Source organism: Lathamus discolor, chromosome 1 (assembly GCF_037157495.1).
Source record: "Lathamus discolor isolate bLatDis1 chromosome 1, bLatDis1.hap1, whole genome shotgun sequence".
NCBI lineage: Eukaryota > Metazoa > Chordata > Aves > Psittaciformes > Psittacidae > Lathamus > Lathamus discolor.
The window spans coordinates 105,316,713-105,334,336 of record NC_088884.1 but is presented as its reverse complement, the minus strand read 5'-3'; the positions used below and the strand labels follow the sequence as shown (position 1 = coordinate 105,334,336).

At 42.9% G+C, this 17,624-nt stretch overlaps 1 protein-coding gene across 5 annotated transcripts in view; it reads left to right on the top strand.

The window, feature by feature from the left end:
* The window catches only part of ARHGAP24 (Rho GTPase activating protein 24), a 218,446-nt gene that overhangs the window by 84,360 nt on the left and 116,462 nt on the right, over positions 1-17,624 (top strand). For 3 of the 5 annotated variants that reach the window (XM_065689068.1, XM_065689057.1, XM_065689078.1), the window contains one exon: positions 3,397-3,484. In XM_065689068.1, the coding sequence (XP_065545140.1) occupies positions 3,397-3,484 (88 nt within the window). Of the gene's footprint in view, positions 1-3,396; positions 3,485-10,649; positions 10,768-17,624 lie in introns of those variants that run through there. The other 2 variants (XM_065689088.1, XM_065689098.1) reach the window with 2 other exon arrangements.

Below are 17,624 nucleotides of genomic sequence, written 5' to 3'. Positions count from 1 at the left end.
ATGTGACCTGGAAGAAGAATGATTTTAAATGGGGCCCTGAGCAACAGCAAGCCATTGAGCAAATTAAATGCGAGATAGTTCATGCAGTAGCCCTTAGACCAGTCCGGACCGGGCAAGATGTAAAAAATGTACTGTACACCGCAGCTGGGGAGAATGGTCCTACCTGGAGCCTCCTCTGGCAGAAAGCTCCAGGGGAGACTTGAGGTCGACCCCTCGGCTTTTGGAGCCGGGGATACAAAGGATCTGAGGCCAGCTATACCCCAACTGAGAAAGAGATACTGGCAGCCTGTGAAGGGGTTCAAGCTGCTTCAGAAGTGATTGGCACTGAAGCACAGCTCCTCCTGGCACCCTGGTTGCCCGTGCTGGGCTGGATGTTCAAAGGCAGGGTCTCCTCTACACATCATGCAAGTGATGCTACATGGAGTAAATGGGCTGCACTAATTACACAAAGAGCTCGAACAGGAAATCCCAGTTGTCCAGGCATTCTAGAAGTCATCATGGACTGGGCAGAGGGCAAAGATTTCGGAATGTCACCAGAGGAGAAGGTGATGCGTGCTGAAGAGACCCCACCATATAACAAACTGTCAGAAGGTGAAAAGCAGTATGCCTTGTTTACTGATGGGTCCTGCCGTCTTGTGGGAAAGCATCGGAGATGGAAGGCAGCTGTATGGAGTCCTCGGCGACAAGTTGCAGAAACTGCTGAAGGAGAGGGCGCATCGAGCCAGTTTGAGGTGAAAGCCATCCAGCTGGCCCTGGACATTGCTGAATGAGAAAAGTGGCCAGCACTTTGTACTGACTCATGGATGGTGGCAAATGCCCTGTGAGGGTGGTTGCAGCAGTGGAAGCAGAGCAACTGGCAGTGCAGAGGTAAACCCATCTGGGCTGCTGCACTTTGGCAAGATATCGCTGCCCAGGTGCAGAACTTGGTGGTGAAGGTGTGCCATGTAGGTGATCATGTAGCCAAGAGTCGGGCCACTGAAGAACACCAGAACAACCAACAAGTGGATAAAGCTGCTGAGATTGAAGTGGCTCAAATGCAGTTAGATTGGCAAAATAAAGGTGAATTATTTTTGGCCCGGTGAGCCCATGACACTTCAGGCCATTAGGGCACAGATGCAACATACAGATGGGCTAGTGATCGAAGGGTGGACTTAAAAATGGACACTATTGCCCAGGTTATTCATGACTGCGAAACATGCGCTGCAGTTAAACAAGCCAAATGGTTAAAGCCTCTTTGGTATGGAGGACAATGGCTGAAGTACAAATATGGGGAGGCCTGGCAGATTGACTATATCACACTCCCACCGGCCCGCCAAGGCAAGCACCATGTGCTCACCATGGTGGAAGCAACCACTGGACAGCTGGAAGCATATGCTGTGCCCCACGCCACTGCCCGGAACACTATCCTGAGCCTTGAGAAACAGATTTTGTGGTGACACGGCACCTCAGAGAGAACTGAGTCAGACAATGGGGCTCATTTCCGGAATAGCCTTATAGACACTTGGGCCAAAGAGCATGGCTTTGGGTGGGTATATCACATCCCCTACCATGCACCAGCCTCTGGGGAAATCGAACGCTAGAATGGGCTGTTAAAAACCACACTGAGAGCAATGGGTGGGGGAACTTTCAAGCACTGGGATACACACTTACTAAAGGCCACCTGGTTGGTCAACACCAGAGGATCTGCCAACAGGGCTGGCCCAGTCTAGTCAGAACTTTTACATATTGTAGAAGGGGACAAAGTTCCTGTGGTGCACATGAAGAATTTGCTGGGGAAGACAGTCTGGGTTATTCCTGCTTCAGCTAAAGGCAAGCCCACTCATGGGATTGCTTTTGCTCAGAGACCGGAATGTACACGGTGGGTAATGTGGGAAGATGGGGACGTCCGATGTATACCCTAAGGGGATTTGATTTTAGAGGAAAACAGCCAATGAACTTAATTGTATGCTGTTGCCTGCTGTGTAATACTTTTATAGCCCATCAACTAGATGTCTTCAGGTCACCAGTGACTGGCCCTGACTTCCCTTCGACCATCATCCCAACAGAGAATGAATTTTGATAGAACCAGACGAGTTCTGCAGTAAAGGAACGATCAGCATCAGCAGGCAACGATTCAACACTGCACACAGCCTCTCCTGCCCCTGTTACAAGAGATAGATCCTGCCCTGACTGTTACAAGAGATAGAACCTGACATCATGGATCGAATGGACTCAGCAGCGTTGTAGGGATTGGTCCATGCACTAAGAAATGATCTCTTTCTCTCTGTGTGTGTATGTGGATGTGTATATATATAAGATTGATGGTATATTGATAATGTAGGATCTGAGGATGACGTGAATGATATGGAATAAGGGGTGGATACTGTCCTGGGTTTAGCAGTAGCAGTCATTTTTTCTCCTTCTTAGTAGCTGGTGCAGCGCTGTGTTTTTGACTTTTGGCCTGGGAACGGTGCTGATAACTCCGATGTTTTCAGTTACTGCTCAAATGTTTATAGACTGACCAAGGACTTTCTGAGCCTCATGCTCTGCCAGGGAGGAGGGGAAGCCGGGAGGAAGCAGAGGCAGGACACCTGACCCAAACTGACCAAAGAGGTATTCCATACCACAGCACATCATGCCTGGGAGGTAACTGTGAGTTACCCGGCAGGGCACTCTCTTCTCAGTCGGGCTTGTTTTGACGGGTGGTATCATATTCTCTTCCCTTGTTATTTCCTTTATCATTATTATCATTGGTGGTAGCAGCAGTGATTTGTGTTATATCTTAGTTACTGGACTGTTCATATCTCAACCCGTGGGAGTTACATTCTTTTGATTCTCCTCCCCATCCCTCTGGGAGCAGGGGGTGGGGGGGGGAAGAAAGAAAATGGGGAGGGGAGTAGCAACTGTGTGGCTGACTGGGTTTAAACCACGACAGATGGTGTGGCAAAAAAGCACAGAGTAGGAACTGGGTATGTGCCCCACAACTTGTGCTTACTCTTCTGTGTGCATACTGTTTGGCTTTAGCCAGGAAACCTAGCTGGTAAATTAATCTGCCTCACACATGCAGCTTAATAGCTTTTCACCAACAGGGTCAAACTAATCCTTTCCTTTAGTCTCAGATTTTCCCTGCAGCACCATGGAATTAGTACATGTGATTAGTACCAATATCTGCATGGTATCAAAAACCCAAGAGATGAAAAAAACTCTAAAACAGTTATTGAATGCCTCAGTTTTAATTAAGGGGACCTATGATGTTAGCTTTTGGTGTAATCCGCCCTCAGTCTCCCTTTGGAATTCAACAGCCCAGGTGCAACACCAGAAATTCATGTACACCCAAGTCCAAAAAGAAGCAGTGTTAATCTATCAGAAGCATGGTAGCAGTTTTAATCCCATGTTTGTTGTTTTTTTTTTCTTTAGGGCACCATTCTTCTGCCTGGCAACAGAGTAATTGAGCATCCCTGCAATGAAGAAAGCCCAGGAAAATTCCTTTTTGAAGTTGTTCCAGGTAGGGTATTCTACTCCATGTTAAAGGTCTTAGCAGTTTTGTTCTCAGTGACAAATGACCATGTCTGTTCTGCCAAAACAGAAGCTGAAAGTGATTAATGATTCCGTTTAAGGGAAAAAAAGCCCTGGTTAGTTTGTTAATACTTTCAGAATTCTTTTCATTCGCCTCCGGGCAGCAGAGGGAAAGGATGTGTTTTCTAATTGTCAGTTTAAAGCATAGTTTTCCCAGCAAGGGGTTGCACCACTGAGTGGCATAGCAACAATACAAGTGTATTTAGTAATTATTTTAGATTATACTAGGCAATATGCAGTAGTGTCCCTGGTGGTACCAAAGGGATCCACAACCTAGCATCAACAGCTTCCCAGTGTGGCATGTTGACTTGATAACATCAGTACCATCATTTAAGAGCGCTTCCTGGTCACTGTGGGTGGATAAACAGATTGTAACAACAGCAAGCAGTACTGCTTTGAAACCCTGAACTTGGTTTTAGTTGGGTATTTTTTCCTTGGAGTAGATTTGTCTGAAGAATACTACACTGTCAACTGAATGGTACTCCTGAATCTGTCAATTGCTTGTCATTTGCTAGCATTTACTGCCTTGGACTTCTGGTGGGCAGACTTTGGGCTGTTTAGGAGACTGGTTGACAGAGCCACTTGAGAGGCAAAGAAGTTCAGGAAGGTTGGACATCCTTCAAGGAAATCTTAAAGGCACAGGAGCAGTCTGTCCTTGAGTGCCAAAAGACAAGGTGGTGGGAAGATGACTGAGCTGTAAGAGAGATTAGAATGAAGCCCCCATGATCCAAGGAGAAGTGGTTAGTGCCCTACTGTACCACTTAGACACACACAAGTCTATGGGGCTGGATGGAATCCATCCAAGACTACCGGAGGGAGTCTGGGGCAACAACCTCAAGTTGCACCAGGGGGGAGTTAGATTGGATATTTGGAAAAATTTCCACACCAAAAGGATTATCAAGCACTAGAACAGGCCGCTCAGGGAAGTGGTCGAGTCACCATCCCTGGGTGTATTTAAAAGAGGTAGACATACTGCTTAGGGGACATTGTTTAGTGGTGTACTTGGCAGTGTAAGGTTAATGGTTGGACTCTAAATCTTCAGGTCTTTTCCAACTTAATGGCTCACTGTTTCAACATCTGGTTAGCCCACTGTTTATTCAACATATTCTTTTAATTAAAAAGTAATACATTACTTTTCAATTTACTCCCACAATACCTATTTTAAAGGGTAAATAGAGGATGTTTATTAAAACTCACCACCTTGTTCTTGCTCTTAAACCGTCTCTATGTCAAGGCATAAATGTAGTTGTCTTGACCAATACAGAGAATTTGGTATGTTGTACGAGTGTAAGAAATATGAAGTAGATTTCAAAGGAAGGAGGCTGGTCACTCACTGGGATTTGCAGCTCAGTACAGTGCAGCTTAATTTTTTCTTTTTATACGTGGCAAAGAATTTAATTATGAAAGCTGTGTGTAGTAAGGGATTAGTATGCAAAGAAAGCCAACATGGTGTCTGTGAGGTTTGCTCAATGTTCACCCCAGCTTGAATCAATCACATTTTAAAAAGTTTCTCAATGTGGTCTGTATCTTTTTCATATGTTAAAAATATTGAAAGAAACCTATTATTAACATTGCAAGTCTGGGGTTGACTAAAATCTTGTTTTCATTCTTTTCAATTGAAAAAGTGCCTTCCTCTTCCCCCTGCCCCTCCGCCCCAAACATGTGGAATGCTTTCTGAATGCTCAAATTTCCAGAAAAAATAGGGCTTCTGATCAGTCATTTCATAAATTAATCCTGTATTTCTTCTGGATGTTGTAGATGGCAAAGAAAGAAGCTGACCTTCTGTAGCTGTAGCAGTAGGGTCCACGCCCTACGGCAGGGGGTGTAGAGGGGCTAAGATCAGCAGGCAGGTGCGCTGTCACTGATTTCAGTGATGGTGGTCTCCTCACAGACATGACCATGGGAAAAGCAGCTTTAGTTTCTGCTGCAGGTTAAACTAGGAGGTGCTGCTGAGGAAGTGCACAAAACAAGGGTCTTGGTATCTCAGAAGGGCTGGGATGCTGCCATATCATATGTGAAGACATTGATATAATGGATTTTGCTGAAGCTGGTGCTCTGTATGTCTTGCTTCATGAGATACCTCAATACGTCTGATAACCTTAGTGTGCTTATTATATCTCTGTTCTATTTAACATGAAATGTGGCGTATTTAACCGTAGGCCTGAGATTAATGTGTGGTGCAGACACGAAAATCTTCCTATGCAAACATGCAGGTGGCCGTATTGAACCAGAGGGTCACTGCCTGCTTAGGACTTGCCAGAACTGAGCTGCAGAAAGCTCCCTCGGATACTGCTTGTAATCTTTCCCAATTCTAGTTGATAACAGGATAGTAAGAAATGGTGGTGGAATAAGGCTTGAAACAGTCAAACGTTTACATTATGAAGGCAGGAGCTTCTGTCCATGTTCAAGCACTTTCCTCAAAGATCATTAATTTTCTGTGTATGATGCTGTCCCAAACACCACTGATGCCTGTAGGATGCATACAGCACATTTGGAGAGGTCAGACCACACTTGGCCGCAGAAACAGTACCTGGGTGTTGCCTAAATTTTAGAAAGCCTCCAGAAAATGCAACATATCACCTTGTTTTTGAGTTACCAGTAGACTGTGAAGTCTCAAACACTGTCTTTGTTGCTTCTGCTCCCATATTTTGATTGTTTATCGCTGGTTTTCAAAGTGTCAGCACCTCCGACTTAACTGGCTTCTATCATGAGCCAACCTCATGTGCCAAGCCTGACTGGGGTCATCCTTCATGTCCAAGTTGAAAAGCCTAGGGCGGCATAGCTGTGAGTACCAGCTGGTGAACTGATGGGCAATGCTGATGGGAGAGCACGATCACTCTCGTGATTACCCAAAATATTTGTGATGCTATCTGTCTGTACACTCAAGTTAAAAAGTAGTTTGCAATTAGTGTTTGGGCCATCTTCAGTATTTATCTGGAGCCTTCCTGAGAACCAGATTGGGTGTATTGTTTAGCTTATTTGTGAATTCTGAGTATGGGGTTTTGAATGTGTGTAGGATAGCACTGGTGCATGCAGCTATAGTGACTTCATACTGGAGTAATTTTCCTGTTTAGACGATATGCTAAGACTTCATGACAAAAAGAAGTTTTTGGGAAATCAGATAGGATGTTTTATGCCACAGCACTGGTCTTTGAGGGATGAAATTAAAATTGAGTCTCAGGCTGATGGGAGGCATGAGAGTACCTATGGAAGTGTTATCAGCTGTATGTTAAGCAAAGATGAAGTGAGCTTTGCCAGCATCATGTCGCTGCTGCTTCTCAAGACAAGTATTGTCAGCCTTTTCTAATGGAGCTGTTTGTCATCTGTATCCTCTTAGTGACTCAGTATAAAAGTCAGTTTAATAGGCTGACAGCCACAAAACTGAACTCGTTGAGTGCAATAGAGAAAAATTTATGGTTTTGGTGGGAAGGGACCTTTAAAGATTGTCTAGTAATTGTATATTGTAGCCAAGGTTCTGTTTAGCCTTTGTTAGCTTTCATATGAGAAAATAGCTATATAGCAAAGGATCTATTTGCAGGGGTTGTTTTTTATTTTGTCATTTTGAATGAACATTGTGTAAAATATATGGCACTGAAGCTTGTGCTGCTCTTTGATTCTGCTTTCCATGTATTAAAAGTTGAAGTAACTTTAGTTATAATCAAAAAGGCTGTAGTGACAAGTCCTCTTTTTGTCTGTCAGGTCTGTAGGCGGCATGAAAGCTTGTGTGCATGTTTGTTTATTGGTAATACATGCAAATTATTTTGGGAATGTACGTGGGAGTAGGTTTATACTATGAAACTAATTCTCTGTATACAGCCATCTCTGAAGATGAATGAAAGAAATGTGTGGGGAGACAAGTATCTTGCAGTTTTGATGCTGTAATTAAAATACAGATGCCTTTAATTTGCATTTTGAAAACATTCTGTTCATTCCTTAAGTCATGGCATGGTTTAATACTTAAAATTGTTCCTTTTTTCTTCTGCTGTGCTGATGAAGTTAATTTACAGGAGTGAAACTGTCTCCTGTACACCATGAGGCCCATGTCACACTTCTGTGCAGGAGCCTTTTTGTAGCAGAGTCAGTGTGACCACGAGGTGATGTCTGTGGTTATTAAGTTTCTCTCGCACTCAGAGGAATTTTTCATACTTGACAGAAACCAAAAGAGAGTTTAAATAAATATCTTTTTACATGAGGAGTATGCACATACAGCAAAATTTGTAAGTAGGCTTGTTCAAGTGACTGTGTTTTATTTGCTGATTGTTACTAGTTTTATTTAGCAGATAAAGTCTCATTCTGTGTATTTGTTCCGTTGTAAAGGAAACCTGATGTTTTTGTATTGATATGCAGGTGTAATGGAGGAGTGTCCTTGTGTTCACACAGAACTTAATGGGGTGACCTAGCTGTGTTTCAGTGAGCTAAGCATCACCTGTAGGAATGGAGGTGCAGAACAGAGGCATGTGAAAGCACTGTACTTTGCATGTGTGGTGGTTTGTAGATGGGGGACTTGATTCCTGCTTCAGTTAAATTTCTTCACCTCATTTGCACCAGGAGCTGAGCACAAAGATGGGGAAGCTCAGACTCATCTGTTATTTTACACACAAATTTTAAATGCCTTTTTGGAGTCCCTTGGCCTTTCCAAGGATTGCTACATGAAGGTATTTTGGACAAAGGCAGTGTTGGAAGGAGGAGGCTGCAGCTTTCCTAAGGATGTCAGGATGCTTGTAGGAGCTCCCAGAACTTGAAACCTCGTCTCCTGATGCACTCCAGAAACACCATCAGATCAGAATAATCTGGGATTATGTAGGTAGTTGCCTAGAAGAGATGGTTATTGAATGGGCAAAGGAATGTTCTTCATCATTGACTGGACTTTGATGCTCGAAACTAAACTGTTCATACTGCTACCTCCCCAGTTGCTGTTATTTGAGATCCTTCTACAGTGGCTGATTTCCTGCTCTGTGAGAGTGATAAGTCATTTTATAATTTGGCCTCATAGGTAAGAAGCCAGATAACCACTCCAGTGATATTTCAGCACTTCAGTGTTATTGAGTCCTATATTATTTAGCCCCTGTGCTGTATTACATGCAGATTTCATAAGAAAGTAGCGCTGAAGATGAGTTTACTTATAGGACCATGTTTGCTGGCATGTGATCTCTTTGTATGCTGTGTTCTGAGGCATGAGTTGCCCTAGAGATGGTGATGAAGATTCCCCTCACAAAGATTTCTTGGAGTTGTTCAGTTGCATGAATGTTCATATTTAATTAATACTGTTTAAACTAAACCACGCTTTTCCAAATGTTGATCTTTGACATTTCCTTGTGGAATCTTTTGCTTGGAAGCATTGTATATCTGTGCTGTCTTTTTCACCGCTGGCAAAGTATCATAGCCTGGCACATATATCTGTCTGTGTGGGTGAATTTGTACTTTGGTAAGTTACCAGAGTCTGTTCATCCCTCTAAAAGCATTCTTGGTGCAGCCCCATGTTATGTGTTTACAGCTTAAGGCATGGTTTCATTCTTAGCGTTTATTCAGACCATCAGGAAGCAACTGTAATATTTCAGGTAAGTTACTTGTAGTCTCTGCTGCTGTTTTTCTTTACACTTGTGTGTCTGATGATTTTTTGTGTTTATGGCTCCTGGGGTATCTCCCTTCCCATCAGGGAACATGAGATTGTTCTTGAGTAATGGATGGTGGAGACTGCAGAAGTCAGGAATTACCTTCAGCACTGTAAACGTTCATTTGTTTAAGGTCTGTTTGTCAGGCCTGAGAGCTGAAGTCAAGAGAACAAACTCAAACGTACTACTGAGGAAAATCCCACCATTTTAATTATGGTTTAATGAGTGCTTTCTGTGCACAATTGTTTTCTGTAAGTATATCTTTTCAGACAGCAGTTTCTCAATGATGCTACTCGACAGAACTGTTGGTTCTCTTTGTGGTACTGATTGAAATCAGGCCAAATGGATTGCTGCAATGAGACAACTCATTTCTGCTTCTTCAAGTAGAAGTACAGCATATAATTCAAAACATGGCAGGTACTTAAAATACTTGAGCTACCTTCTTAAATGCTTCAGCTGCAAAAGCAGTTTCTCTGGACTGCTGTGTACAAGCCTGTCTCAGGACTTAGTTTTGATATTCCAGCAGTCTTCTATGATACTGTTCGAACATTTGGCTGCTTTTACATCACAGCTTTTCTCATAAGAATTATTTTCAGGCAATATAGAAGCCTGCAGAAGGTTTTACAAATTGACATTAGGAAAATGCTGCCCAATGCTGTTGTGGAGTGTGCCCTGTGAAGTATTTTTTGTATTATATTGAAGGACTTGAGTTGTTGCTCTTCACAGCATGTTTGAATCTCATTTTTCTGGCATGAAATTCTGATGTTGTGCTCTCTCAGAGCAGTGGGCAATATTTCATCAGGTTTCTAGGCTGACTTTGTGGACTTGTGAAGCCTTTGTGACTACACAACATTTCCCAACAGCCCATGGCTTTACTAGAGAGTCTCTGCAAGGCAGTGAAACCTTAATTCCCAGAACTTTGAAAATGTTAGAATTATTTTTTCATTTGGCAGAAAAAAAAAAGTGTGTCCACTAGCCTTTCTATTTCTTTGTGTCTTTAACTGCATACCATGTGGCAAATGAAGTTTCCTACATATTAACTTCTGGTAGGAAGCAAGAGGCGGGTTTGAGGAAGGATAATAAAACTATTTTGTTTCTTCTGCTGCAGTAGGCTTTCACTCCTCAAAGCTAAATTATAGTTTTAGTTCCAAAGGTCAGTGTTAGTTCATTTCTACAGGATAGCTGTCTTATGTTTGAGTCAGCCTGGATTTGTTTATGTCTGTGTGCCCATGGCTGAGAGTCAGGAAGGATCTTTTTTGCATATATGTATGTCACACTGATTTCATTGTCAGTTAACAGGCCCTTTAGACTCCAAGTGTGTAGTGAAAATAAATGTCTGCTAGTGTGTTGTAAAGTTATTAAAAAACTCTTCAGTTCCCTATTGGTACACAGTGCTTTAGCAGATTAAGCCCTTTGAGACTTCCGCCGTCAGTTCTCAAACATCTGAAATAGGAAGTCCACACTAGGTGATAATTCTTGTCACCTTCTGATTGGCAGTGTCTTTAATTGAGGGTTCATGAAAGCAAGGAAATGTGGATTTGGCAAGTTCACTTGCACTTTTTCCCTAAGTGACACAAGTAAGACAAAACAGGAATTACAGGTAAATCTTTTCTTTTGCGTAACAGTTTTCTTTGTAGTGCTCCCATGTACCTTAACAGGTTGGATACGGGATACTTACTGTAACTTCTATTTCAATATCCTACTGACAACAATACTTTGCAGTCCTAGAAGTCATATGACAGCAGGACTTCTGTGGGATTGGAAAAGTTGGACTCTACAGAGAGGCACCATATGGGGCAGATGATTACGTGACGTTTGTGACTGATATAACTCAACATGATGTTTTGAGAATGGAAATGTTTCAGAAGGTTTTGAGCCCTGTTGTTTTGAAGTAGAACTGCTTGTTTTCTGTAAGGAGGTAACCTTATGAGAAATAAGGGGCAAGAGTTCCCTGCCTTATCTTTTCAGGAGTAATTGCCGTGTCCAAGGTGAGGATACACCCATATGTACAGCAAGTAGCTTTCCTTGAAGGCTTAGCAGCATGTCAGGGACACAGTGCGCTAAGCAAATTCCCTTCTCTTGACTTCTGGAGAAAATAGTTTTTGTATTAAGAGGTTTCCTACCCTGCTGCAAAAAATGCCTTTCCATAGGGCACATGCACACACGCTCAAGCATTGAGGTACTCTCTCCACCTTTGCTGTCATGCAGATGCTGGGTGTTCCCTTCACTATCCGCATGGCTAGCACAAAATTGATTCCCTTTTTCCCCATGATCTAAACCCCCAAAATGAAGCATTAAAGCAGTCAGCTGCTTTGACTCCTTTCCTGTGCTGAATTCCTATCTCATCCTGGTGTGACCCCGGTGGATGTAATTGGTGCTGCCACAAAGATGAATGCCTCCCCCTGTATGTGCTGACAGCCAGCAGTGCCTCTTCATTAGCTGTTAGGAGCACAGGACCTCAAGGGCATGGCTGATACTGCCGACTGAACTAATTGTCCCTCTGATATCTTCTGGAGGGAGCAGGCAGGCTGTTTAGTCAAACGTGCACCAGCATTACTGTGCATAGGTATCTCTGTGCGTATTGTATCTCTGCAATGATGGTGTATTGTGCTAATACAGCTTTGAGCGCTGCTCATTTCCTATTGAAGATTTCCTGAACACATTGCCATCCTTATTAACAGAGTGATTTCTCAAAAATATATTTGGTGCGGAGCCTCCTCTCTGCATGAGGACATATTGGCACACTTTGTCTTACTGTCGTCCTTCAAAGAAACCTGCAACAACTCTAAACTGCTTTTTTTTTAAGTGACCCTTGAAAATGCATGGACTCAGTGAGCCAGAGAAATGAAGCTGGCTGAAGCTGTGCTGCTTGTTTCTCACAAGGTTAATGGTGAGGGCTCAGTGGGAATGAATTTTTTTCCATCTCGAGCAGCAGTTCTCATGATGCACAAATATTTGACATGCTCATAATAGGTTTGCCCCCTTCGTAGATTTTAGAAAAACAAACCCCAAATCATTCCCAGTCTTAGATCCTGGTGCAATGAGATGGCGGGTCATGCCACCAAGCTGTTGTGCTGGCACCATAAAATTCGCTAATTTCAAGCTCAGTTCCCTTCAGGTCAGTGCATGCAATATCCCTCTTAAGCATGCTTTTTCTTTTTTTTTTTTTTTTTTCTTTCCTGTGCCTTTGTTGTCATGGCTACTGAGCAACACCTGGGAAAGGCACCAAGCTCAGGATACCTGCTTTGTGTTCCAGTTCCAGCAGTGTCTCCTTCCATGACATTGTACCAGATACTACCTCTCTGTGCCTTCATGTCCACATGTTTAATTGAGACACCGTCTGCGTCCTTGTGAGAAGTACAAGCCTTGCATATTAATGATGCTAAGGAAATGTCAATCTTAACTAGTGATTGTCAGGAAGAAGTTTTTAAAACCTTTATACTGAGGGAATAGACTGGAATTGTGACACATACCTGCAGAGTGATATGAGTAGTTTTGCCTCCTCTCTTTCATATGGAAGATACCCTTGTTATACCACATCTGTTTAAAAAGCGGGATTGGTGTGACTCAGTCTTGGGCTACTAAAGAACTACCAGAAAATGTCATGTGTATCTTGCAAGGGGAGATGAGCAACATTTCCCTTTCAGAGGATGCAGTCCCTTTTCTAGTAGAACTCCAGCACTTCTATTTAACATACAAGAGCCTGTAATAGCTGTTTTAAACATAATTTATCTATGAATATTTATATATTTTTAAAATTTTCTTTATTTTTGTATTATTAATTTGATAGAAATGACATCAGTTTAGGCCATCTGCTTTTAAAGATGGAGGTATTAAATCTAGATGCAAGCACTATTTAAAAGAAAAATAAAAAAGAGCTATTTCTAACTATGTCCTCTGGTATGCAGCATGTGCTGTAACTTAAGTCCCTTCTATCTTTGTGAAGAAGTGCAGTTTACTGACCAGAAGTGAGTATGTTTATGTTAGAAGTAATAGTGCTTGCTTTTTTGCATGCTATTTCCTAGTTATGATCTGTTTTGAAGAGAGGTGACCGATTAAGAACTTCTGAAAACTCGTAAACCCATTTTCTTTTCTGTAAAGGATGTAGCTTGTATAATGAAAACGTGGGGGCATGGATTGTTCCCACCCGATTTTAAATGCCACCAGTTGTAATCATAGCAGTGATGATGATTTTTTTTCTCCATCTCAGCACTGGAGCTTGACTGTGTTGGCAAATGGCTTTAGTGTGACAGACATGCAGAGATAGTTTCCACAAAGCCAGGTTACTGGAACGAGAGCTTGTTGCTCTGACAATTTTTGATAGTGATTTGGGGACCAAATAGGGAATGAGGAGAAGCAATATTGGCTTTTTCCATTGTTCTGTTAAGCTGTGAGGAATTTTCTGACCTTTGATAGTGCAGACTCTGTGCTGAAAATAAATCAACCAGCTACAGTAAGGTCTTCATTAATGTTTATGTTATATGCATTAACTACGTGCTATGGACAATCCATTTTGTTTGCCACTACAAAATCAGGCATGTTGATACGTTTGGCATTGTTTGGTGTATAAATCCAAACTGTGTCTCAAGAAAACTAAAGGGCCTTTTATCTTCCTAACTACAATAGCACTTTGAATGGCATCTTTGACAATTACTGGCTTCATGTATGTCCCTCTAGTGGCGACATCAAAAAGTCCAGTGAAGTAATGGATGTACTATGTTGGAATACCCTGTTCAGGGCTTCAGTTCTTAATTTTTTTCATGTCAGCAGTATCCTTGGCGTATCATAAAGCGCAGCTTGAAACTTAGATCCCCAAATAAATTCTGTGAGGTGGGAAGACAGTATGAGGAAAAATCAGAGGCAGTGGTAATTCTAGCTTTTTGAGACAAGATTTTCCTAAAAATCCATTTCCATGGAATCATAAAATGGTTTGGGTTCAAAAGGACTTTAAGATCATCTAGTTCCAATCCCCCTGCCATGGGGTTGCTGTCATTATTTTGATGAATTGTGATAATGATTAATTTGCTGTCTGCTCACAAATTGGTGATCCATCATCTTTAGTTAATATGCAAAGTTTTACAAAAAGATGATAATGTTTTCATTACAGTTTCCTGTGTGCACTTTGTGTATGTCAGTTGTTAAATGATTATCTGTACTTGATTACAAGAAATAATGAAAATAGCATTGTAGGAAGAAGCGAGACAGAAATATTATGGAGGGATGCTCTGAAGTGTAGACATTCAAGATACTGTTATCCTTGGGGTGTTCTGTGGTACATTTGTCTGCCAGTCTTCTGCAAAATGAAATTTTAATTTTCAGCAGTAACCTCTGCAGATGAGAAAAGTAAATCAATTAAAACACCTACTTCCTCTGTCAAATAGCTGGTAGTATCCCACTTAGAATGGCAGGAAAGACAGAGAGTAGACGACTTGCCTGAAGCTGTCTGGAAAGCTGGTGTCTGAGTCTGAGGGCAGATCTCACCTGCTTGGCGCACCAAAAAGCTGTGCCCTCAGTGTGGGAGGCCAAAATATGCAGGCTTGTGAAGCCCTCTCATCTCTGAAAATAATGGGGAAATGTAAGGTCTATTTGGATTGAAGGATGGTTTAGCCAAGCATCCTCAAAATATGGTACTTCCTAGTGCCTAGGTCATCTGATTAGAAATCGGATTATTTTCCTAAGGTTTACAGATCTCAAGGCAGATATGCTCTGTTTTTTCTTATGTGCTTGGGTGTTGCTGCCTGACTTGATCGTGCACCCTGTGGCTGTGGCAGTAAGAGGCTCAAAAGGCCTTTGCTCTTCATCCAGTCTTTCTGCAGGACCTTTCACCTTCCCTCTTTTCTGTTACTGGTGTTAGTAGGGGAACATTAATTCTTATTTAAATAAAGTATCATCTTTCCCCTTTCTTCTTTTTCAGCCATGTATTAGAGGAATGGGACAAAACTTTTTAAGTTCATGGTGAGTGCGAGGACCTTGCTTGTCTTTGTTTCTTCAGCACAAGCAGGGGTAAAATTTAAGGCTGAAAAGCAGAATTTCTGATTTCTGCTGGTTTCACAGTTATACCATGTACATGGTAAAAGCTGGGTTAGCCTGACTCCTTCCCTTTGACAGGAAAAGAAAACCTTTTTGTGGGGCTGTGAATGCTTTTTCCCAGGGAGACATATCTCATCTATCTTCACGGAGCTGTAGCTTTATTGCTACCTCTGGAGATGGAAATCTCTGCTAATTGAATTGCGTATCTTTTATAAGCTAATGGGCATAACTGGTTATGAAATGTTGATCTTCTGTGCTGTGTTTCTGATCCCTGCTATATTCATAAATTTAGTCAGTGGCTAGCTCTTACTTTCTGGAAAAAATAACAAGGTAGCCTGTGTGATTGATGTAGGTTTATGAAGAGATAGCTTCAAACTACAAGTGCAAGGTTGACTGTTATTAATGAAGCTGGTCTACAGTTTCAGTTGTGATGAATGAAGGAAAAATATCAAGGAGTAGTGCTTGATGTTGTTCTGTTGACTTCTGCTGCAGACCAAACAGTCTCCTCTGTGGCAGAAGGGCTGCTGCTCTGGGTTGAAACAAGTTGCAAATCTGGCTCCATGGTGTGCATTTCAGGGGGCACACAAATCACAGAATCAACGAAAAGTTAGGGTTGTGAAAAGGGCCTTAAGGTCATCTGGTTCCAACCCCCTGCCATGGGCAGGGATGCCTCACACTAGACTATGTCGCCCAAGGCCCCGTCCAGCCTAGCCTTGAACACTGCCAGGGATGGAACATTGGCTTCTTTGGGAAACCTGTTCCGATGCCTCACCATCCTCACAGTAAAGAACTTCTTCCTTTATATCTAACCTGAACTTCGCCTGTTTAAGTTTGAACCCATTCCCCCTTGTCCTGTCGCTGCAATCCCTGATGAAGAGTCCCTCTCAAGCAACTTTGCAGGTGCCCTTCAGACACTGGAAGGCTGCTATGAGGTCTCCACGCAGCCTTCTCTTCTCCAGGCTGAACAGCCCCAACTTTCTCAGCCTGTCTTCATACGGGAGGTGCTCCAGTCCCCTGATCATCCTTGTGGCCTCCTCTGGATTTGCTCCAACAGCTCCATGTCAACAGTTCCATGTCTGGGGGCAGCCTGCCCTTTTGTCTACGCATGGCTGTGTGCAGCCAAGGCTGGCAGGGGGATCCTCTCTGCAAAGGGCTTCTTTCAGGGCAACTACGGAAAATGTGACAGCCTTGTCAGCCAGTTTGCTGCATGCCAATATGGAGGAGGGAGAAGGAAAACACCCAGGAAAGGGTGATCTTTGCGGCTTGCCAACAGTAGTGTTGCAGCTATGGGGTCTGGGGGAAAGACGCCATCTGCTACCATTTGGCATGACTTGGCCGTGAGAGCACAAGAGGGCATCATTGTCCTCAGCCTTAGTGGAATGAGCTGGCAGCATGCCTGCTGGGCTGCTGTCTTTTGCAAGGGACGGGAGTGGGAGGGATGTGATGGTAAAACAGCAACTGTGTCTCTGCCTTGCATGTTGCAGTGATGCGAATGCTGGGGGAGAGGGTCAGGGGTGCCTTGGATGCCGCATGCTTCTGTGTGGTGAAAGGGCATACTTCACCAGGGTAAGTGGGTCTAGCAAGGGGCTCCCAGGCTGTGGTGGAATAACGTGCCTGTCAAGGACAATAACACTGTTAAAGTTCTTAGTAATGTTAGAGGGGTAATAACAGGGGGTTTACACAGGCTGATGAGAGAATGAGCTGGCTCAGTGGAGACCTCGCTGAGCTTGGATAAGCATCCCCAAACAAGATTAGCTGTACTAGGGGCTGGTTTCCTTAAGAAGCACAGGACACCTGCAGCTTTATGCCTTTCAGTTTGTATTGCGGCTTACTGTTACCTCTAAGTGTAGACCTCACTTTCTAGGGACAGAGAAGAAGAGAGCAGGGGCTTCAGGAGAAACTTCAGATAAACTGCCTGAAGTGCCTGGTACACCTTTGCTCAGAGAACAAAATACTAGCATCTCAGCTATGGCAATAAAATAGCACAGAGGTGGGAGAGCATGCTTTTAGCAGCAGGCAAGACAAACAGTAGATCTGTAATACTATCATTAAGGTATGAGAGGCAATAATGGTTGGAGCTAAGGAGAATAAATAATGGAATTAAACAGTGGGCTACCAAAAAGATATATAAAGGGGAGTGTTCGTATCAGGGGAACATGAAATAATTTGGGTCAAGACCTCGTTATTTCCTTGTCACTAGAGAGTCAACTTAAGCTATGGTAAAGGCATAAGAATAGTCATAGTATAACACTTGTTCATGCAAGGCATGCATGCATGTGCATGCTGTCTGTCCATCTGCAGTATTGCAGAGGAGCACTTCCGAAATGGTGTAAGAGAATCCAGGCAGGGAGAGCAGCCGGTTGTATGTGACACGCCTGTGATGAATAAAAGCACGTTTAGCTTCCATCTGTTCTGTTTTGGATGATG